The sequence below is a fragment of the Lissotriton vulgaris genome, chromosome 9 (genome assembly GCF_964263255.1).
Source record: "Lissotriton vulgaris chromosome 9, aLisVul1.2, whole genome shotgun sequence".
Taxonomy (NCBI): domain Eukaryota; kingdom Metazoa; phylum Chordata; class Amphibia; order Caudata; family Salamandridae; genus Lissotriton; species Lissotriton vulgaris.
In genome coordinates this window covers 504,559,319-504,582,155 of record NC_141697.1, presented here as the reverse complement: position 1 = coordinate 504,582,155, position 22,837 = coordinate 504,559,319, and the positions used below count along the sequence as shown (strand labels likewise).

At 45.9% G+C, this 22,837-nt stretch overlaps 1 protein-coding gene across 1 annotated transcript in view; it reads left to right on the top strand.

Moving 5' to 3' along the window:
- The window catches only part of LOC147690328 (uncharacterized), a 196,606-nt gene that overhangs the window by 112,120 nt on the left and 61,649 nt on the right, over positions 1–22,837 (top strand). The window contains 1 exon segment of the mRNA XM_086939476.1: positions 13,985–14,095. Within this exon segment, the coding sequence (XP_086795602.1) occupies positions 13,985–14,095 (111 nt within the window).

The following is a 22,837-nucleotide window of genomic DNA, read 5'->3' as shown; positions in this document are numbered from 1 at the left end:
GCACAAGTGCATGATCCGGAAAAGCTCATGAAGGCACCACAGATGATCTAAATGCAGTGTTCAAAGCACACCAGTAGATTTTGGCCGTATAGCCCTCATGTGATCTCGGTCTCATTTTCCAGTTTTGCAGAAACAAAGTCAAGCATCAAACCAACCCCATCTCCCCCCCAACCCTTCCAATCCTGGTCTGAGTGAGCATTCCAAGTTCGATATGTACAGTGTCCAAGAGTCAGCCGGTCCAGTAGTCGGCAAGAAGCACGTCAATAGGGTAGGCAACCATTAAACAGTCTCTCCCACTGTACACAAACCATAGCGAGGCACCGGAAGGCAGTTAGGTCACGCCAACCTCTCATAGCACACGTAAGGACCCCAATGAGTACCACAGCGCAGACATACTACACAGGACATTCATCTCTCCCACACTCGGGTTGCACTCAAGCAGATTCCCGGTCTCCCCCTGACAAGTCAGCGGACGCACTCCTTTTGCTATCAGTATCAGCTAGGGACAGCATATAGAGCGTAAACGGAGCCCACACGTCTCGCGGGCAAGACTTCTCCGGCATTCCCTCATAGTAACAGTGCAGTTGGTCCCTGCAGTAAGCCATGTCATTCTGCCACAGCTGCACATCAGGCGCCCTCCTCCCTCCCCATCCTATAGCAACTCTCCTCTTAGCCAATTGTAGAGCCAGCACCACAAGCCGTCGCGATTGCGCTGACACACCAGAAGCGATGCCCAAAAGACAGAGGCGCACATCCAGCTTAACTTCAGTCGATGTCATTACAGTCCGCCTCTCGGTCACCGCCCTCCAGAAGTCATACACACGCGAGCATCCCCAGGCCAGGTGCACAAAGTCAGCGTCATCAGCACCACACCTGACACACTGAGCAGTAGCCCGAAGACCATATCGAACCAGCTGAACCGGCGTGTAATACCACTGATGTAGATACTTATAATGCAGAAGGCGGAAATTATCATTTATCACATACCCCCCGGTCATGGTACAACATTCATTCCATTCGTCATCACTCAGTGGTTCTGGAAGGCTCCGTGCTCTAGCCAGAACTGCGCCCCCTCCCTCATCCTCCTGCGCAGCTTTATATAGTTTAGAGAGCAATTTAGTCCTGTCTTTAGCCGTGTAAAGCAGTTGTAAAGCCCCGAGTGTTAACGGCTCCCCTGGGTACGTTGGAAACAAATCTCTTATTGCAGCCCGAAGCCTAACATAGATAAAGGTAGCCATACCTGCGTTAGTTGAGCGAGCTGTCATGGCCTGCAAGGAGAGAAACGATGCCCCAGGAAAGAGGTCCCCCATAGTTTGTAGTCCGGCTTCCCTCAGAACCTGTAATCCTCCAATCTCGCTGGATACTGAAACACCTGAGTGATAAAGTAGCGGCATAGCCGGTGCATATAACGGCAACCTGGCAGCCCGTCTACCCAGGCCTTCCCAGGCGGTCGCCGTGATTCGCACAGTGTCAATCTCCCCCTTCTCAAATACCGAATGTTCGTTAACTATCATGGCCCTCAGTGGATATGGCAAAACCGCACTTGCCTCAAGTGCCACATGCGAGGTATATGGCGGGGCATTCAACCAGTAACTCGCGAAATGCACCTGTGCGCAGAGATAATAAAGCCTCATGTCCGGCAGGGCGAACCCTCCCAGTGCATACGGCTTGACCAGCACCTCCCAAGTTACACGTGGCTTCTTGCCGGCCCAGGTGAGAGATATCAAAAGGGATCTCATTCTCGCAAAGAAATGCGATTTCAACGGGACAGGAATGTTCACAAAAAGATAAAGAAATTTCGGCAACACTACCATTTTAATTAAGGATACTCGATCAGCCAGGGTCAGTGGTAGACGAGTCCACCGCGCTACCTGATCTTCTAACTTAGAGATGGCTACGCCATAGTTAGCCCGTATGACTTCTTGGCAATCCCTATGTACCCAGATGCCTAAATATCGAACCGACTCTATCGCCCATTCCAGCGGGAATTCCAATGGAATTTGGTGAGTTGCGTCCGTGAGTGGTAACATTACAGATTTGTCCCAATTTATGGTTAGTCCGGAGTAGCGACCAAACTTAATGAATTCACGGAGTATATTTTCAAGATGGAGCACCGGGTCCCTAACATAGAGGACCATGTCGTCAGCATACATGGACACAGTGAAAGATCTAAGAGGGAACTTCAACGCCGCTTCCGCATATCTCTGCCTCAAGATACAGGCCAATGGCTCCATCATGATGGCAAACAGTAATGGTGAGAGAGGGCAACCCTGCCTCGTTCCCCTCTGAATCGGAAACGAGGAAGACACATGACCGTTGACCCTAACTCTTGCCGTGGGCGCAGTATACAAGAGGGCAATAAGCGACGTAAAAAAGAAAGGCACCCCCATCCGGTGTAGAACAGCCAACATATACTTCCACGCCACCGAATCAAAGGCCTTGGCCGCGTCAAGCATGACTGCAATATCACATCATTCGTAGAGACACCACCGGCCAGTGTGTCCCTTCCCCCTCAACATACATGTTAGCATTTCAAAGCAATTCAGGCACCAGTGGACCGTGTGAGCTGGCAACGTCAACTAAGTGTAGAACAGTGTAGGTGACCTAGCTCGGTACCCCGTAGCAGCTTCCCTGCCGCAGCCAACAGCGCATAACAGTTCAGGCGACCTCATCCTGCCTCTCATCTTCACCGTCCCGACGTCCATTCGGTTCTTTAGCCCGTTTTTTCAGTTTTTTGGCGTAGTCCATGGCCGCCTTGGGGGAAGAAAAAATCTTATTATCCGAGGGAGGGCCAATCCAAAGTCGTGCGGGATACAACATGGCATAAGCAACGTCCTCCGCTCTCAGCATCTGTTTCACCGTGGCAAATTCTTTACGAGCTGTCTGCACCGCCATGGTGAAGTCAGGATAGAACTCAAGTTTGTTACCCTGGTAGTCTATGGAGCCCTTTTCCCTTGCAAGACGTAGAATAGTATCCCGGTCCCTATAGTTCAGGATTCTGGCCACAATTGGTCGTGGCGGCGCCCCAGGCGGAGGTCGTTTAGCCAGAGAGCGATGGGCCCGTTCCACTATAAAGACACAAGACAGTTGGTCAGCCCCAAATATGTCGATGAGCATGCGTTCCATGTAGTCCTCCATGCGTCCAACATTCGTGGATTCTGGTAGGCCCGTGACGCGAAGGGCAATAGCTTGCTTAATCTCCACAGCGGCCCCCACAACGCTAAGGATGCCTGGCCTCCACCTTGGGGGTGCCCTGGAGTGGACGCCTCACAGGGAAAGCCAGGATGGGTTCCACAGCGGTATTTGTACAAGCGCCTTGAGACCCTTGCGGGTGAGTAGTGCGCTATACAAGTATCAATTTACATGTTTACATTTTCTGTGCGATTACAAAAGGTAATTGGTCGTTATACAGCCCAACGTAGAACTAGTGATTCTACCTGGGCAGACACGCCAGCAGAGACTCAGTTATCCTTTTGACTCTGACTCAGAACAAAGTACAACCAAGGACAGAGATGATGATGGTGAGGAGGGGAATGGTTGTCTTCCCCTTCCTTCACAGACAATCTAATAACAGGGCTATTGGTTGAGAGGGGTAGAAGCTCCACTCAGGCAACAACCACAATCCTTGTCAGGGTGAACCACAAAATTCACTCAATTAACCTGTGTTGAACCCTCTTGTAGCTTGGCACAAAGCAGTCAGGCTTTACCTAGGGGCAATGGGTAAAGTATTTATGAAGAACACAAACAGTAATAAAGTGAAAAATCCCAAACCAATTTAGACAAATAGAATACATTTTAATAAATAAAATGATACAAAAACAACAAACCTCCAATCAGTAGTTCTGTAATTTTAACGTTTTAGATAGAAGTAGCCCTTAAAATCACAAAGCGCCACTTCTGGTCGTAGACCAAAGGAAAGTCACAAGCTCAGGCCGACTGTGCTGAAGCGCGGGCTGGATGCAGGCATAAGGTTTTGCTGAAAAAGTTCCCTTCTGAAGTCCAGCACAAAGAGTTCTGTTCCTAGTGGAGGAGGCTGTGAGGAGCAAGGAGAGTATTGCAGATGGTTGTCGCAGTGGCGTGAAGAGCAGGCCTGGCGGAGCGGGCTGTCGTCGTGGTAGCTTGAAGAGCCGGTCTGGATTTGTAATCGATCTTTGCTGGAGCTTCGTTTGGGCAGTCACCACAGGATTCTGTAGTGCGAAGTGCTGCTCCCACGTTGCCAGTAGTCACAGAAGCTTTGCGTTGGCTGTCACAGATAGCAGATGCCTGGCATGAACAGGCTTGTTTACAATCTAGAGGAGTCCAAACTTCAGAAGTTTCACCTTTTCTTTAGGAGGGGTAAACCCTGATGGCAGCCAATAGTCCAGGATCTGGATAGGCAGCTCTCAGGATCAACAAGTCACTCCAGCCAGGAGGGCTCAGGCAGGTCCAGTTGTACGTCCAGTACAGCAGGTCAGCTGGGCAGTTGCAGGTAGGCCTGTCAGGAGGTGAGCCAACTGACCCTTGGCGTCACTCAGGTTAGCCTTGAATAAAGGGAACAGGTCCAGTCTTCAGTTTCAGAGAGCAGAGCTGTCCTCAAGCAGTGGGGTAAGCCTCTGGTGGCAGGGAATTCTTCCTCTAAAGTTCTCTGGTCCAGTAGTGTACTGATGAGTGGCTCAGGACGTCCAATATTTATACCTGGTACCAGTGTTTGTGTGTGGGGGGGACATCTTGCCCTATCCTCATACCTGGTTCTGGTAAGTTCTCCCCTTACCAAGGCTCCAAGAAGTCTAGGGTCACAAAAGGCTGGTGTCAGGTCTGTTTGTGTTTGCTTGAGGCAAGCCCCTTTGAAGTGTAAATGGGGCAGGGTAAAATCCACCCCCAGCCATCCTGACAGGGTGGCCCATCCTGCTCACACCTACTCCCCTTTGTGGCACATTTTGGGATGAATACACAAACCCCAACAGCAAAGCCATATATAGTGATGTGACTCAGGACACTGGCAGAAGACACCAAATGGTTAATACAAGAGAATCCCTCAGGTGGGGAGTGAGAGCCCTGTACATCCAAGCCTGTGGGGACTGATGGCCATCTGAGTGGGGCCTCCCATACACGTACAACTGAAAAGGAGGTCTCACAGACTGACCCTGTTTAGGCTTTCTTTCATGCACCAGAGACTATATGTGCCATAGCTGTACACATGACGACTGGGACTGATTTTTGGTAAATATATACTACACCTATCTTGGCCTTCTCCAGCATAGTGCCCTTTGAGATTGGAGTCTGTTGAACTTCCTGCACTCACTATATGCTTCACTTTCTGCTTTTCGTTTCTTACTGTTTTGTCTTTTTACATCCGTTGAGGTCCAGTTTGGGTGACAGATGCTCAATGGGTGGAAGTATGTGGTGGGGGATTTCGGGGGATCAAAGGGAATGGTTTGTTTGGGGGGTTTTGTTCACTTTTATTTACCACAGACTTTTTCTGGGCCTGCACTACACTTCACATGTGACTCCTCAGTCTCACACCCTCCCCACTCTACACAGTTGTGTGTCTTTGCTCCATGCTGGGTCATCCCTCAGCAATGTCTCAATTACTCATCTTTGACCACTATGCCCTTCTTTAAATTGATGTTGTGGAATGTGAATTGCCTCCTGGACCGCGTTAAGCACACAGCTGTCCTGAGATTTGCCAAACTCACCCCATGGTTCTCATGCTTTAGGAGACTCATCTGCTTGATCCCATTGTCCCTTTCTTCTGAGGTATGGGTATGACAGAGTGTTTCATGCAAGGTTCAGTCAGGGTTTGCGTGGTGTGGCTATTCTGCTCTTAGGGGCTTTTCCCTTGATGGTCTACAACTCGCATGCTGATCCCCAGGGGTGTTATTTGGTGGTGGGGGGTCTTCTATTGAGCTGTCAATCCAATTTTATATCAGTTTACTTACCTAAACAAGCACCCATGGGGACGTTTTCACTATTGACAACTCTGCTTGTGGGTCTCGGCTTGATTGATGGGTGTCTCAACGTTTGCGGTGACTAAACCAGGACCTAATTCTGACCTTGATGTGTCTGGTCCCCTTTCTCAGGGGCTTGTTTCTCACACACGCCAACTCTACGCTTGGATGGATGTATTTGGTCTCTGAGACCCCTGGAGGGTTTGGCATCCTCGGGATCAAGTATATATCCACACTTCAGCCATGCACAAAACTGACTCTCGCATTCATCTCTTCCTGCTGCCGGCCATTGATGTGTGCCAGGGGGACTGCTTGGCTGTCTTCCGGAGGGGGGTAGCAGATCATGCTGCCCGTGCCATGATCTTTGGCGTTGCTGATCGGAATGTGAGGCCTGTGTGGCGTCTTAATGCCTGGTACCCTCACCTCCCTGGGAGCCTCAATTTGAGGCTTCACTGGCACCAGAGATACAGGCATACTAGGACATTATCCAGGGTTGGGTAGCTCTACGTGGTAAAGGAGCTTGTGTTCAGGGGTGAGCAAGTGGAAGTGGCACAATTCATGGCCCTTGAGACCAGAATTCATGACCGGGAGGGCTTGGGACGTGGCAATCGCACCCTTGATCATGCACAGTTGCTTTTGGCAGCTCGGGACAGCTACAACATACTACCCTTGAGGATGTCCATCAGTGCTGGTGCTAAGGGTGTGTACATTTATAAATGTGGCAAGAAGTCAGGGAATCTCCTTTATTGGCTCACCACCAATGACACTGCTTCTCGCACCGTGCCTCTAATAATGGGTACGGATGGTTTAACTTTGTCTTGGACGCCCGACATTCTGCAGACTTTTGCAAACTTATTTTGGGACCTCAATCCTCGTATACCCCCGTCCCCTCAGGAGATTTAGAATCTGCTGTTATGGGACATTCCACTTCCCTCCATCCCCCCTTCCTTGCCCGCGAATTGCAGGAGCCCATCACTGCAGATAAGACTTCCTTTGCACTATCTGACATTCTGGATGGCAAGACGCTGAGGCCAAATGGCTTGCCCGTCTAGTTCTAGTGACAATTCTGTACTGAGTTTACCCCTTTTCTGCTTAAACTCTATGCCGAAGTGGAAAAATGGAGGGAATTAGCCTCTGAGTTAGACCTTCCCACAATAATAGTCTGATCCAAACTGGGACACCCCTCTGAGGAATGCTCCTCGTACACGATTACCACTGAAATTAAGTTATATACTAGAATTCTGGCCAACAGGCTCTTGCCTGTCTTGTCACACCTGATCCATCATGATCAATGTGGCTTTATGCCTGGACGCAGCACACAGCACTGCATCTGTAGGGTTCAAGTGGCACTATCCAGGTTAAGGGCATCCCATCCTCCTGTGGTGGTGCTTTTGTTTTACAGTGAGAAGGCGTTCAAGATGGTGGATTGGTCCTTTCTTAAGGCTGTCCTTGAGTGTGCTGGTCTGGGAAAATTCATAAGGTGCCTTATTGGACCTCTTTACCATCAGCCTCATGCCCAGGCTCAGGTCAACTGCTCCTTTTCAGATCGTTTTCCTATTTGGCAAGGTATGTGTCAGGGTTGTTCCCTGACCCCGTTGTTGTTCGCCCTCATGATTGAGCCCCTAGCGCGCCTCCTCTACTGTTGTGCTCAGCTTAGCGGGTGGTCTTGGGATGGGGTCCAGAGGAGAGGATCACTCTCTATGCGGATGATGTTCTGTTGCTCCTGACCGACTCCCACACCTCAAGGCCTCATTGTCTCCCACTCCTTACCTTATTCTGTGAGGCCTCCAGGTCAACACCTCCAAGTCTTTATTGATCCCGATTGGAGGTTATGGCAGCACTTATCAGTGGCAGTTAGACAACCCGGTGCCTTGTCACTCTTTTGAATATCTGGGGTTTCATATCCCCTACTTCTTGAATTCACACAACACCCCAATTTAGACCCATTGAGGTCCCAAATGAAAAGCAATATCCAGAAGTGGTGGCACCTTCCCCTGCATGTAATGGGCTGTGTTGGCCTTTTCAAAATGATGATTCTTCCCTGTGTTCTTTATATTTTCCAACATTTTTCCCTCCTGATTCGCCCCCTAATCCACCCCCCTCCAGAGTTGGCTTCACCCACTCAACTTTACCCTCCGTTCTTTTCTTTGGTTGGGTGGTTGCTCCCGAATAGCATTTTCCCTTGTTTGACAATCTACATATGACTGTGTGCTGGAAATAGTGGACCTACAATGTTATTCCCTGGTCTCTCAGTTGATTGTAGTTAATGATTGTCTTAGCAGTAGGAGGGATGATTGAACGTACTGAAGGGAACTTTCCTTCCTATTCTGGATACACTGAATGGCGTTCCACTGCTCAGATGCCTATCTGATATCACTTGCGTGATTTTCCTTTGCTGGTGCTCTGCATTTCAGGGCTGGAATGGTACATTTACCCGGATGACTCCCCGGTGGAGGGGGCGCTGTCTCTGCCACTCCGTTGGTCTAAAGGGCTTTCATAAATGGTACATGATCTGCATGAGGGTCCTCTGGGTTGTTTGGGCTGGGAAACATATATTGTCCTTTTAAGAGTTACAAGATAGTTATGAGCTTAACACAGACAATTTCCTAAATATCTGAAACTTTGCCACGCACTCTTTGCCCACATCCCCTCAGACACTGCCATACCAGAATTCAGTCCCCCGGAGGCCAACTTGCTGATGGGTCATATTGGTAGAGGTGCAATATCCCAGGTTTATAGAACACTCCACGTGGTTTTCATCAGCTCTAATTCCGTTGGGAGGGTTCGGCGGGTGAACTTGATGAGGCAGATTGGATGGAGGCCAGGATGGCCCTGCGCACGTTGGCTTTTTCCACATGCCTTCGGCTGGTTCAATTGAATTTCTTGCATTCAACCTACCTTACCCCGATATGTTTGCACCATGTTGTCTGGGCATGTCCGGTCATATCTACCTATTGACATCATATATGCAGTGAGCTTTAGGGGTCCTGGAGCGCGTTCTTGATCTGCCCCCCAGAGTGGCACAGTTGGGCATGCTCGATGAGGTGGGTGGGTCTCGGCCAACTGCACATTTGTGGGTGTTACCACACTGGTGGCTAAGAGGGGCATTGCTATGCGCTGGAACTCCCCCTAATGCCCCGAACCTAGTGGAATAGAGGATAGGAGTGGACTGGTGCGCTCAACTTGAAAAATCTATCTACATTGTCCGAGGATGTCCATTCTTAAATCGAATATACATTTGTTATAAAAATAAAAAGACAAGAAAATGTAAACTTTCTAAAAGTGCCATCTTCAGAATTGTGACTTATGATCCGATTGTCAACCTAACTTGAGTGAATGAACCACTCAACCCCTGCGCACTGTTGCTACTGGTGGATTGATCACACCAGATACATCATCATTATAAATTTTAATCCTAATTTCAAGAAACTTAAATATTCACATATAACTTTTCACCATTCTTATTCAGGAATATGATTTTTAATCATCAGTTCATTTTATGTAAATCTCAAACATATATTGAAACAAAATAATAACATTTCACTGCATCAACATAATCTTTCTTGACTGTATATAGTTGATGTAGCCCGATGCATTTCGAGTCCTTTATGGACTCTTCCTCAGGGGCAACAGAACCAAGAATTCAACGTTCCTCGATTCTCTAAAGTGGAAACCACCGCGTTTCCGTCTCTGTAAATATTTACCACCACGAGGCTGATCATCAACTCCTCCGTCTACTTCCAGCCGATTCGGCTCCAGGCAGGAACGTTGAATTCTTGGTTCTGTTGCCCCTGAGGAAGAGTCCATAAAGGACTCGAAATGCATCGGGCTACTTCAACTATATACAGTCAAGAAAGATTATGTTGATGCAGTGAAATGTTATTATTTTGTTTCAATATATGTTTGAGATTTACATAAAATGAACTGATGATTAAAAATCATATTCCTGAATAAGAATGGTGAAAAGTTATATGTGAATATTTAAGTTTCTTGAAATTAGGATTAAAATTTATAATGATGATGTATCTGGTGTGATCAATCCACCAGTAGCAACAGTGCGCAGGGGTTGAGTGGTTCATTCACTCAAGTTAGGTTGATAATATTGTAGGCACGGTGTGTGGACAAACGTGCCACCTCTGCAGCACGCATGTGTTAAAAGAAGGAGTACAAAAACAATATTTTCTTTATAAAAAAGAGGAGTGCTATCCACTTTATCATTTACATATGATCCGATTGTAACATTAAAGAGGGTTTTAAAATTACAATTCCTTTTTAAGTCCAAACAGCATATATCTATCTGCCTCCAATTGAAAGTTCACACTTATTAAATGAAATTAGGTAACTCAGTATTAGCCAATAAGAAAGATAGTCCTTACAATAGTGAAAATCAATATTAGGGGTTGTTTCACTATCAGGTCATGTAAAACTTAAACCCAAATGTCCTACTTTTTAAGTACCATGCATCCTGTCCCATGGGCTTTTAGGGACTACCTTAGAGGTGACCTATAACTATTAAAAAGGAAGTTTAAAACTGTACTACTGGTTGCAATGGCAGGCCTGAGACATGTTTTAAAGTGCTATTTTAATGGGAGGCATGAGTGCTGCAGCCCACTAGTAGCATTTAATTTACAGGCCCTGGGTACATGTGCTACTATACACTAGGGGCTTACAAGTAAATTAAATGTGCCGATCAGATGTATCCATTCAAAAATGACAGGAGCTAATACCTACCATGCTCAGCCTATTTCTACATACCTGCCCAAGGTGATCACCCTATGGTATTAAAAGGACTCTATACCCCTGGGTTTCCAAGTGGCTTGCTTCACCATAGAGTTCTCGTCCACATCTAGTGTATCTGGATGGGCACAACTTTGGTAGCCAAGGGAGCTCCTTGGTAAGTGGATGGGATACTAGATCTAAAATAGTATAGGGTGTCCTGAGATTTAATTTTATTTTCAAAGGGCACCCTGACAGAGTTAAAAACAGGTGGAGATGCACTTAGGAAAATAGTATCCTCTGTATCCCTGGGTCAGTTTCGGATCTCACACCAATGTCGAGACTGGCCGGGAAGAGTCTTTTGATGAAAGTTTGACTCCTTACTCTCATGGAGCTGTAAATGGGATACTACTGAAGAAATGCGAACATAGAGACCAAATGGGTCAGAATGTAAGGCATGTATAAGAATGGTGAATGAAAGTTTCACAATTGAATGCACACAAATAGAATACTAATGGGATCCCTGTGAGGTCACAATGAAAGCCAACTTGCCAGGTGAGGGATGGTTTGTCTTCTGACAGTGGGAACCCTAGCTAGATTTTTTTTGCCACTGTCGAGAAATTGCAGTGTTAAAAGTTTTGTGTATTGTAATTTCATTGAGAACACTCACTAGGAAATACACTCCTGTAGCCTTGCCACCTCTGAATCTCATTACTGAGTTCTGAAGAAGATCAGAAATGAACAATTCCAAGTTATCCTAGTAATATGGATTTGGCCTGGAGAGTGTGGTATCCAGAGCTTCTGGGGATGAGCATTTATGTTTTAATCAGGTTGCCACTTCAGAAGGATCTTCGGTTGCAGCAGCACGGCATAGCCGTTTACCGAATCTCCGAAATCCCCAACACCGTGCGTGGAGGTTGAGTGGCATTAATTAACTGCATTTAAACTGCCTCTTGAATCATTGGAAGTCATCATTGCTGCCAGGCACCCTTTTACGAAGTCCGTTTATGGCAGGCGCTGGGACATTTTTGTGGTCTGGTGTGGTATCTGCAAGACTGACCCTTTACGTGCAAAGCTGTCAGATGTTTTTTTGTTAATTTTTTCTTTGGCTCATCAGTGCCGTGCCGTCGGCACCAAAACAGATGTTTATTGCCCATTTCTGCCTTTGTATGTTTACCGGACTAACTGTCCTTTTTAAAATCACCTGTTGGTATACGTTTTATTAAAGGTTTGACAAAAGTTTCCTCCAAAACCGTTTGTGATGCCACACTCGGATCTTGGCTTGGTCTTGGCATTTCTCATGTGTACATACTTTGAGCTCATGCACAGCTGCTTGCTGCGTGTCCTGATCTTAAACACCATTTTCCTTATTACCTTATTTCCTTATTAAAGCCGCCATATTCCTTAAAGTTGTGACGACCTGCCCCATTGGGCAATCCATCACTCTCAGTCCGACTGAATGTCGTTACAACACATGCCTTTGCAATGCAGTTTTTACACTGCAACAGCCCTTAAAATGCATACATTTAAATCGCATTCCATTACATCGCATTATACCTTTAGAATGCATAACATTACAAGCATACCATAACATTGCATTTGAGGTAAGTGTTGGGTAAAAAATTACTATTCTAATTCCAGGAGGTGCAAGAGTAGGGAAAGTGTTGGATAGTGTAGGGGTAAAACTTACTATTCTAACTCCAGGGGGTGCAACAGTAGGGTAAGTGTTGTATATTGTAGGGGTACTATGCGTTGTAATAGTATATGTTGTATTGGCATGCAATGTAATGCCTGCGTTGTAGTGACATGCATTGTAGAGTCATGCGTTGTAGTGAAATGCAATGTAATGGCTGTGTTGTAAAGGAAGTTGCGATGTAATGACTGCATTGTAAATATAGTGCGATGTAATGACTGCGTTGTAAATGTTGTTTCCCCTAAATCCATTTGCACCACGCTTCCACTCACAGACACCTAGAGAGGAGAGGCTTCATTTCGTGGGCCCAAAAAGAATTTGATGCTGTTATATTGATCTGAACAAGGAAGACCATGTGGATGATCAACTTTTTGTGGGGTTCTTGGGGCGATCAAGGAGAAGGTGTGCAGAACAGGACCCCGTCAAGGTGGATAATCCTCTTCATTAAGATGTGCTACACAATGGCCAAGAAGAGGCCACTAGAAGGTCTTAGAGGCAATTCCGCCTTGGCTGAAGCTGCTAGCACTGCGTTGGCACGAATAGTGCCTGCCCTTGACATTTATCAGTCTGCAATGTGGGCATCAGTGTCTACATTCACAACGCACTACTGCCTTGCTGCCAGGCCAATTGGGAAAGGCATTTTGCCCACTCAGTCCTATAATTCTTTTTGGTCTGAGTACACTCCGCAAACCATCCACAGGAGGAAGTACTGTTTTGGTATCTATTCTAAGGTGAAGAATCTTTGGTTAAAGGTATCCATCAGAAGAGCAAGTTATTTACCTTAGGCAACGTTCTTTGTGGTGCATACTCTATTTAACCCCAAATTCCTCCCCACCCCCACTTCCCCATTATGTGCAGTCAGCTCTTTTTAACATCTAACAATGTCCCAAGTTAGGAATCAGCTCACTGGTACCATCAATTGTTCGTACTTCACATCTGATGGCATGGAAAAGGAAAAATCAGGAACTGATGGCAGCGAACAGGGGAGGAACTTATATGTGGCTCCACTCCCTCACTTACGTGCTGCTAGGGAGCCAGTGCGGAGCCACAAGGCAAAAGAATTATGGGAGAAATATCCAGTCTGGCACCTAGGAAGCATTCTAAGGTGAAGAAACTGTGCTTGAGTATCCGCCAGTAAGATGTTACCAAAGGTTACTAACTTGTTCTTCAGTTGGCTGAGCAGTATTAACACGTCAAACCATATGGTAATTCTGCTTCACTTGTTTTGCAATGACCGCCTAGATTTATGGAGTAGGGATCTTTAGTACTTTACAATTCACTGTGCCAGGTACATTCAGCTCTTATTCTCGTCTTCATTTCATGCCTCAAATACTTCTATCTACTCTTAGAAAGACCCCCGTCTTTGTGCTCTGAGAGCATACTTATCAATTATAACCTTCTACATTTTCCATACTGTTTTAACCGCATGCGCGCTAGCGCAGGTAACGCCCATGACGAGCTGGCTTTGTCACCAGCATCCAAGGGGTTAAAGATAAACTGCTCTCATTCAGTTTAGTTCAATGTTATTCATCTTGCACACTGCATATAAGGATATTTACCACTTTATGGGATTAAGAAGAATATTTGATAGAAAAAATATTTAACAAATAAAGAATGTATTCATACTTCAATGTTTCTATTGACACAGGTCATGACATCAGCATACCAATAACATTGGCCGGTTTTAAGGAAGAGAGTGAAACATATGCTACATTTTGTCTCGAGCCTACGAAACGGCAAAACATAAATTTTCCTGCAGGTAAGAATTAGTGTTTTCAATTTACTGTCACAAGAAATTCTTTTCACAGTTGTTAATAGTGGGACTGCTGCTGGTGGAGAACGTGACAGTACCCACTTAATGTATGTAATACATTTTGTTTCTGTTTCAAGCATCTTGAACCTAGTCATACTATGCTCATGATCTGCAAAAAACATCAGCTGCACTGAAAAGCACTTCAGCATTTCCGCGGGGCTATGTTCAAGTTGGGAGGCGGGCCGCGCGGCTCCCCTCCAGGAGCTCTCCAAGGCCATGGGGACCACCACCCCCCAGGGCCGGTTTCAGCAATGTCCCAGGGTGCCTACCCCCGGGACATTGCTGTTTGCAATGGCAGGACGGGAGCACTACTCCCGCCCTACCATTGCAAACTTCTGCTTTGCTTCTTGAAAGCGAGAGCAGGAAAACTGCTCTCGCTTCCGTTAAGCGAAGCAGGTTTGCTTTTGGGCAAAGGGAGCTGCATGTCATCAGCTCCCTCTGCCCATAAGCAATGCCGGCTCCTGCAGGAGGTGGCGAGCCAGCAGGGATTGTGGGGGCAATGGGGCTCCCCCTTGTGGTCCCCAATGTAAGGCCAGGCTACGGGGGATGGGGTCCCCGGGGCCAAAAGAGGCCAAGGGAAGGGGGGCCACGTGCCCCCCTCCCTTAAAGTATAAAAAAAAGGCTAGGCCCGGGGATGGGTCCCCGGGGCCAAAAAAGGCCTCAGGAGGGCCCGTCCTCCTTTGAATGCAGATTTAACTTCTTTTTTTTTTAAAGTGACCATTTCCTGGTGGATGGGGTCCCAGGTGCCAAAATTGGGCCTTCCTTCCCATTTAAAAAAAGCAATGGCTCAGGCCCTGTGGGATGGGGTCCTCAAGGCTCAAAAATATTAGGAGAAGAGGGGCCACACAATCCCCATTCTAAAAAAGAAAGAAAAGAGAACGGTATCTCGCCGGATTCCCCACCCCCTCCCTGCATCACCTTGCAAACGCACTTCTTGGTGCGTTCTCGGTTGGGAGATTAAGTCCCCTTGAATCCTAAGGGTCCTTAGGGGCCAACTAGCCTACCAGGTACCTCCAGTAAGCCCCACACAGTGGGACTGCTGAGAGGTGGTCCATGACCACACACCCTTTTTACACCACTCTGCAAACGAGCCTCTTGGCGCATTGCTTATGGGGCGATGAGGTCCTCTTGTGTCCTGAGGACCTCAGGACTAAAGTGGACTTCATTCCCAAGCAGCAGTGTGCCAAGAGGCGCATTTGCAGAGTGGTGTAAAGAGGGGGCGTGGTCTCGGACGACTCTCAGTAATCCAGCTGTGTGGGGCTTACTAGAGGTAACAGCAGGGCTAGTTGGCCCTCAGGGACCCTCACGGGGTCTTCATCCCCCAACCAAGAGCGCGCCAGGAGGCTCGTTTGCAGAGTGGTGGAGAACCGGGGCGTGGCCTGTGTCCACCTCTCAGCAATCCCACTATCTGGGGCTTAATGGAGGTATCAGCTAGTCTAGTTGGCCCTTAAGGACCCCCAGCAGCAAAGGGGACTTTAATCACCACCCAGGAGCGTTCCAGGAGGCGCATTTGCAGAGTGGTGGGCAAAGGTGGCGTGGTCTGCTATGAGAACTTAGAAATCCTGCTGTGTGTGGGACTTACTGGAGGTAATAGGAGGAGTAGTTGGCCCAGAAAGATGTCCTTGAGGGCCAACTACCTGTCATGTTACCTCCAGTAAGTCCCACACAGTGGGATTGCTAAGAGGTCTTCAGAGGCCAGAAACCCCTTTCTCCACCACTTTGCAAATGCGGCTCCTGGCAGACTACAGTTTGGGAATGAAGTCCACTTTACTCCTGAGGGACTTTGGGGGCAAAGAAGCCCTTGTGGTACCTCCTGTAAGTCCTATGCTGCGGAATTCCTGAGTGCTGGTCGGAAGCCCAGCACCCTTTCTCCACCACTCTGCAAACATGACTACTAGTTAAAGAAGCATTTGCAATGTAATAGGTTTCGCATTTGCAAGAGTTAGAGCCATTGGCGTTGTAAATGTAAACGTTTTTTACTAATGTTTTTGGGAGTGGAGTGGATGTACATTGTGTGTAGTAGAATTTTGTGTTCTGTTGTGCAGTGAAATTATGTGGATAGAAGCATGTGGTATTTAGTGTATAGGAATTATGTAGGGTGGGATGATGTGTTATGGAGAGTAATTATGTGGTATGGGAGTCTGTGTTGTGGAGTGGTGACCTAATGTTTAGTCTTCATCATTTCCATAGTAGCAAAACTATAAACTCAAGGAGACAAAAAAAAGAAGGAACCACTGAGGAAGTACTTCTGGACCTAGTCAGAGGTATGAGCAGTGCCACTGCAATTATGCGACTGTGTGGCTGCACCGAATTTTGCACAATTATACATTTTCTGCATTTGCCACATCATTATAATCTGCTGCATAATCTGCAGATTTGAACATAAAAAAACCTTGCTTCTAGTTCATATTGCTCAAACGTTACTAAAAATGTAGCGACACGTGTTGAAGGGTGGAAGGCCCTTTGTAAACCTAGAATGGTCACCTGTTACTTATTGCTAAATGTGGGTGTTATATTGGTACTAATGGTGTGTAAACCACTCTTGCTTCTTTCTGCGCCTCACTTGCCTCTTTCTGCATTTCTGTTGCTTCTTTCTGCACCTTTCTTTCTTTTTCTGCACCTCTCTTTCCTCTTTCTGCACCTCTGTTGGCTCTTTCTGCACCTCACTTGCTTCTTTCTGTACCCCTCTTGCCTCTTCCTGTACTTCTCTTGCCTCTTCCTGTACTTCTCTTGCCTCTTTCTGCACCTCTGTTGCTTCTCTCTGCAGTTCTCTTGCCTCTTTCTGTACCTCTCTTGTCTCTGTCTGCACCCCTGTTCTGTCTTTCTGCACCTCTTTTGCCCGGTTTTGGCTACTCTCTTGCTTCTATCTGAACTTCTCTAGCCTCTTTCTGTACTGAAATGGGCAGTGCAAGTTCTAAAGTTTAAAGGTCTGCGTACTTTTGTGACTGAGGTATATGTCTACTTGAACATGTATTCTCACATGTGTAATGCATCTGAAAATGGTAGCTCAAAAAGAGGGCAACTTCTCCTATAGGTGGTCATATCTTCTTAGTTCTGCTCTGTCATTTGGTTGCACAAGCAGACATGTCCTATGCATATAGGTGTTATAAAGCCCCTCAAATATACCATTTGCCTTGTATTATGAGCAGAAAGAAATACAAATACCTTTTTGTACACAAATTTACAGAGTATGCTGTTTGAAACACAGGCATTCAAGTATTTGTATGTTTATGTCAAGTACCACACACCTTAAAACTTGATCTTCCACAGGAGCAGATGACTTTTCCCAGAATCCCCACACCCAACTGGGAACAGACTTAAGTCCACTACGAGTAGAGGAGGGGAAAAGGGAAATGGGATAAAAGAGAGTCTCCACTGCTAGTACCTCTGCTGCTCAAGATTGAGATTCTTCCTTCTTACTAGCGAGTCATCTGTAAAACAAACACAACTATTATCTTTCTTTCCTAAGAACATAACCTACATTTCCACTTCAGTTCTACCCCGCTACCCAGTTGTGCCTCCTACCTTTATATGCGCAGTGATTAGCTTCTCTCTTGTGGAGCAAAAGGAGTTGTAGAAAACAGTATATAAAAAGGAATATTTTGGTCCTTGATTGCTGACTCTCTGTACTAGGCGACTGGTGAAATGAGGTGGTAGACTATATATATATTTATTTATTTTATTTATTTATTTAATTTGTATAGCGCGTTATAACCACCGGGGCCTCTAAGCGCTGATTGTCCAAATTACCTAGTAGGGCTCAGCATATTACTTGATCTTGGAAGTACACCTAGTGGCTGCTCCATGCTTGTTTAAACAAAACAGTTTTTAGCTTTTTCCTGAAGGTTAACAAATTACGTTCCTTCCTTAGATCTGGGGTCAGTTTATTCCACAGAGCTGGGAGTGTTTTAGAAAAAGCACGTCCCCCCACCGTGGCCAATTTAAACCGGGGTTGGGATAGGAGAGTAGCATCTGATGAACGTAAAGTCCTGCTCGGCGTATAGAGGGAAATTCGGGACTTTAGGTATTTTGGTGCATTCCCGTACAGCGCCTTATGCACTATACACAGTCCTTTGAAAGCAACTCTCTGCCGAATTGGGAGCCAATGAAGCTCCTGCATCAGAGGGGATGAGTGGGTCATCCTGGGTTTCTTGTAAATCAGCCTGGCTGCGTCGTTCATAACCCCCTGTAGCTTATCCAGCAACCGCTGGGGTAGCCCTATGTACAGAGAGTTTCCATAATCCAGCCTGGCCAAGATTATAGCTGAGACCACATGTTTCAAGGTGGAAAACGATAGCAGTGCCGATATTTTTCTCAATTGCCGCATTAAGCCAATGCAGGTACCTACTACAGTCGTGACCTGTTTTTCCATGGAAAGTTTTCCATCCATGTACAGACCCAGACTTTTAACTGCAACCGCTGGTTTCGGTGGTACACCCAGCTCTACAGGCCAGAATTTCTCGTTCCAGGGGTTGCCCGTGATGGAAATGGGCAACACTTCCGTCTTGTCCGGGTTAATTTTTAGGGAGTTTTTAGACATCCAATTAACCGTGGCTTTAAGTATGTCCTGTAGCCTGGTAGACGCTCCTGGACCTTCATCTAACCGGATGATAATCTGGGTGTCATCAGCGTAGTTATATACTAGGCAGTCCATCCTATTCAGGAGTGCAATCAATGGCTGCAAATAGATGTTGAAGAGTAGGGGTGACAAAGCAGAGCCCTGTGGGACCCCGCAAGTAATAGGCGCGGAGGTGGAAAGCAGGTCCCCCAGTTGTACTCTTTGTGTCCTGCCCTGCAGAAATGATGCAAGCCATGCCAGAGCTGTACCCCTGATACCAAAAGACCTCAACCGCGACAAAAGTTGTTCATGACATACGGTGTCAAAGGCCGCGGAGAGATCTAGTAGTACCAGGGCGCTAGGTGTTTTTGTATCTGCCCGGCTCCTCAATTCATCCAGAATTGATAACATGACTAGTTCCGTGCTATGGTTAGCACGGAACCCTGCCTGATTGGCCTCCAGCAGGTTGTTACTCTCTAGATGTTTTGAGAGCGATACCAACACATGCTGCTCAATTACCTTAGCCAAAAAAGGCAACTGGGAGATGGGACGAAAGTTCTTTAGACACTTTGTGTCCGAGCCAGGTTTTTTTAATAAAGGGATCAGTCGAGCCTCTTTATATATATATATATATATATATATATATATATATATATATATATATATATATATATATATATATATATATATATATATATATATATATATACATATATATATATATATCTTACTAAGTGGAAAGCAAACAAAATCTTCAAACAGATACTCAACTGAGATAGCTGCCTCAGGTGCAATTTTAGAGGTTGAGACTTGGTTGAGGTTGAGTCCAAAAGTCAAAGAGCTACAAAATAAACAAATTTTATACTCTCATAAATTCCAAAGGTTTTGGCACCTGAAATAGTCTTTATTGTCAGCAAAGATAAATGTCTCTGAACAAGGAGTATTTGCTCTGTCCCACGGAGAATCTCTGAAGAACTGTGCTCATTGAACCTGAGCCCAAAAGAACCTTATGCGAGCTCCTAACTGCCCAAAACAAATAACTACTTGGCAGAAAACTGGAAGCGCGCTAATACCCAGAAAATAACTTACTTGCGAGGTGAAAAGAAAACAAATCCTCTGGAATATCGAAGAGCTCACCAGATGGGAATGAATCTCCTGGAAAATCGACAAGCTCACCCGTTGGGGTTGCAGCCTCAGGAATTACCCCAGATATGCCGAACATCAGCTCTAGCGCAGAATTGGTGTAACTGCAGAATGTCGGGCGAAGACACGACTTCAAGCCTCCCCAGACAGGAATACTGTGAATTACTTGAAGCACAGACAGAGGAAACGTCAGAGTGCTTCAAAATTTCAGTTGAAGTGTGCAGAGCTCAATGAGCTCAAGCGCGAACACCTGCCTGCAATTCTTCCTATCTAACACTAGAATGCTAACTAACAGCAGGCTGGGGGGGACACAGAAAGGCGGCCATTAAGACCTCAAAAGGAAAAGGCTACTGGTTGGAACTTCCCTTTACAGGAGAATCGGTGCAGGCGTCTCAAGGGATAAATTAAGATCTTTTTCTTAGGAACCCAACCTGCCTGACAGGAACTTAGGGGTCTGGCCAATCCAATCCTGACAGTACCCACCACCAAAACCCCTCCTCCTCTCTCCTTGGGACGGTGTAGATGAGTCCTATGAAACTCTCGCACCAATCTAGGAGTGCGAACATTAGAAGTTGGCTCCCAAGATCTATCTTCCGGTCCAAAACCCTTCCAATCCACCAAATAAAAGACCTTCCCTTTCTTCAACTTGGAATTAATAATACGCTTCACCTCAAACTCTTCTCCTGACTGAACTGGAATAGGATCTGGGGAATGTGTCTTCCTCAAATCAGATGGATTTCTCTTGACTAACGAAACATAAAATATGGATGTATCTTAGATTAAGCAGGAAGCCTGATCTTAACACTAACTGGATTCAACATCTTGTTCACTAGATAGGGACCAACAAATGGGGGTTGGAATTTTCGATTCCCTTTTAATCTCATATTCCTAGTGGAAACCCAAACTTTATCTCCAGCTTCAAACACAGGATTATCCCTTTTTTTCTTATCTGCTTGTCTTTTTTGTGCTTCTTTTGCTCTTACTAAATTTTGCGTTGCTGTCTGAAAGGCCTCTTGTAACTCCCTCACTACCTACTCAACTGCTGGAACCTCACTCGCTGATTTTCCCATTAATATGTTTGGATGCCTGCCAGAATTTAAATAGAATGGGGAATTCCCAGTAGACGGGTGAACTGCATTATTGTATGCAAACTCGGCAGCCCAGATCAATTCAGGCCACTCCCCTTCATGATCCATCAAATAAAGACGTAAGAACTGCTCTAAATCTTGATTGACCCTTTCAGTCTGGCCATCTGTCTTAGGATGGTAAATGGAAGACAACTGAGAGTTCACTCCTAATCTCACCAGAAAAGCCCTCCAGAACGAGAGATGAATTTAGGGTCTCAATCTAAGATGACCACCTTGGGAATACCATGGGCCTTGACTACATGTTGAGTGAAGAGGGTAGTCAATTGCACTGTCGTGGGGAGGGACTTTAGTGGGATTAAATGACTCATCTTTGAGAAGTGATCCACCACTACCCAGATGGTGGAAAACACCTGACTAGAAGGAAGATCCACTATAAAATCCATTGAAACTGTATGCCAAGGATAGGGAGCAAATGGCAAGGGTAAAAGTAAACCTTGTGGAGCCTGCCTGGAAGCCTTTACCTTCACACACTGTTCACAGGAGGCCACATATTGTCTCACCTGAGTGTCTAGATCTGGCCACCAAAATTCACGTCTTAGCAATTCAGTGGTCTTCTTAACTCCTTTATGTCCGGCCATAGATTCATCATGAAAGTGTTCCATAATTCTCTCTTGTAGGTCTTTTCCAGGGACAAGCAAGTGATCCTGATGGTAGGGTTTGCCATCTTTGATTTCTCTACCAATCTCTTCCTGACTCCAAGCAAGCATTTCCTCTTCAGAAATTAAATCTCTTATCTTGTCTTCTAAATCTGAAAACCAAATAGTTGCAACAGTCTTCTCCGTTGGGATGATATGTCCCACTTCTTTTCGTTCTTCTCGATCTCCAACATCCAAACGAGACAAGGCATCAGCTTTTCCATTAATGGTACCGGGCTTGTAAGTTAACACAAAATTGTAATCAGTGAAGAATAGGGACCATCTCAATTGCCGAGGAGTCAGTGTGCGAGCTGATTTCAGAAACTGTAAATTGCGATGGTCAGTAAAAACAGTAAGCTTGTGTCTAGCACCAAGCAAATAATGTCTCCATTATTGAAAAGCATCTTTTACAGCAAGCAACTCCTTGTGTGCAATGGAATAGTTGATTTCTGCTACTGTTAACTTCCGGGACCTGTAGGCTACTGGGTGTAACTGACCGGTGGTTTCGTGTCTTTGAGACAATATGCCTCCAATCGCTAAATTGGAAGCATCAGCTTCAACAAAGAAGGGTTCTTCAGGATTCGGATGCTGTAAGATTGGAGCTGAGGTGAATAAATCCTTTAACTCTTGAAATGCCTTTGCAGTGTCTGAACTCCAAACAAACTTCTCCTTCTTCTTTAAAAGCTGAGTAATGGGGGCTACTCTTCCAGAGAAATTGACGATGAATCGTCAATAAAAATTGGCAAAACCAAGGAAGCTTTGAATTTCTTTCACATTTCGTGGTGGAGGCCAATCTTTGATTGCCTTCACCTTGGAATCATCCATTGAAACTCCTTCTGGGGAAAATACAAATCCCCAAAATTCCACCTGAGTGGAGTGAAAAACACATTCCTCCAACTTTACAAACAAGTGATGATCAATCAGTCTTTGCAAAATTGCCCGCACATGACGAACATGGTCTTCCTGATTTGATGAAAAAATTAGAATATCGTCGATATAGATCACAGCACATCGATCTAAGAATTCACGAAGCACATCATTAACAAAATTCTGAAAGGCTGCTGGGTCATTACACAGGCCAAAGGGCATGACCTGATACTCAAACAGGCCAAACCGTGTTCTAAAAGTTGTCTTCCATTCTTCTCCTTCAGCCATTTGGACCAGATGATAGGCTCCTCTGAGATCCAATTTTGTATATACCCGA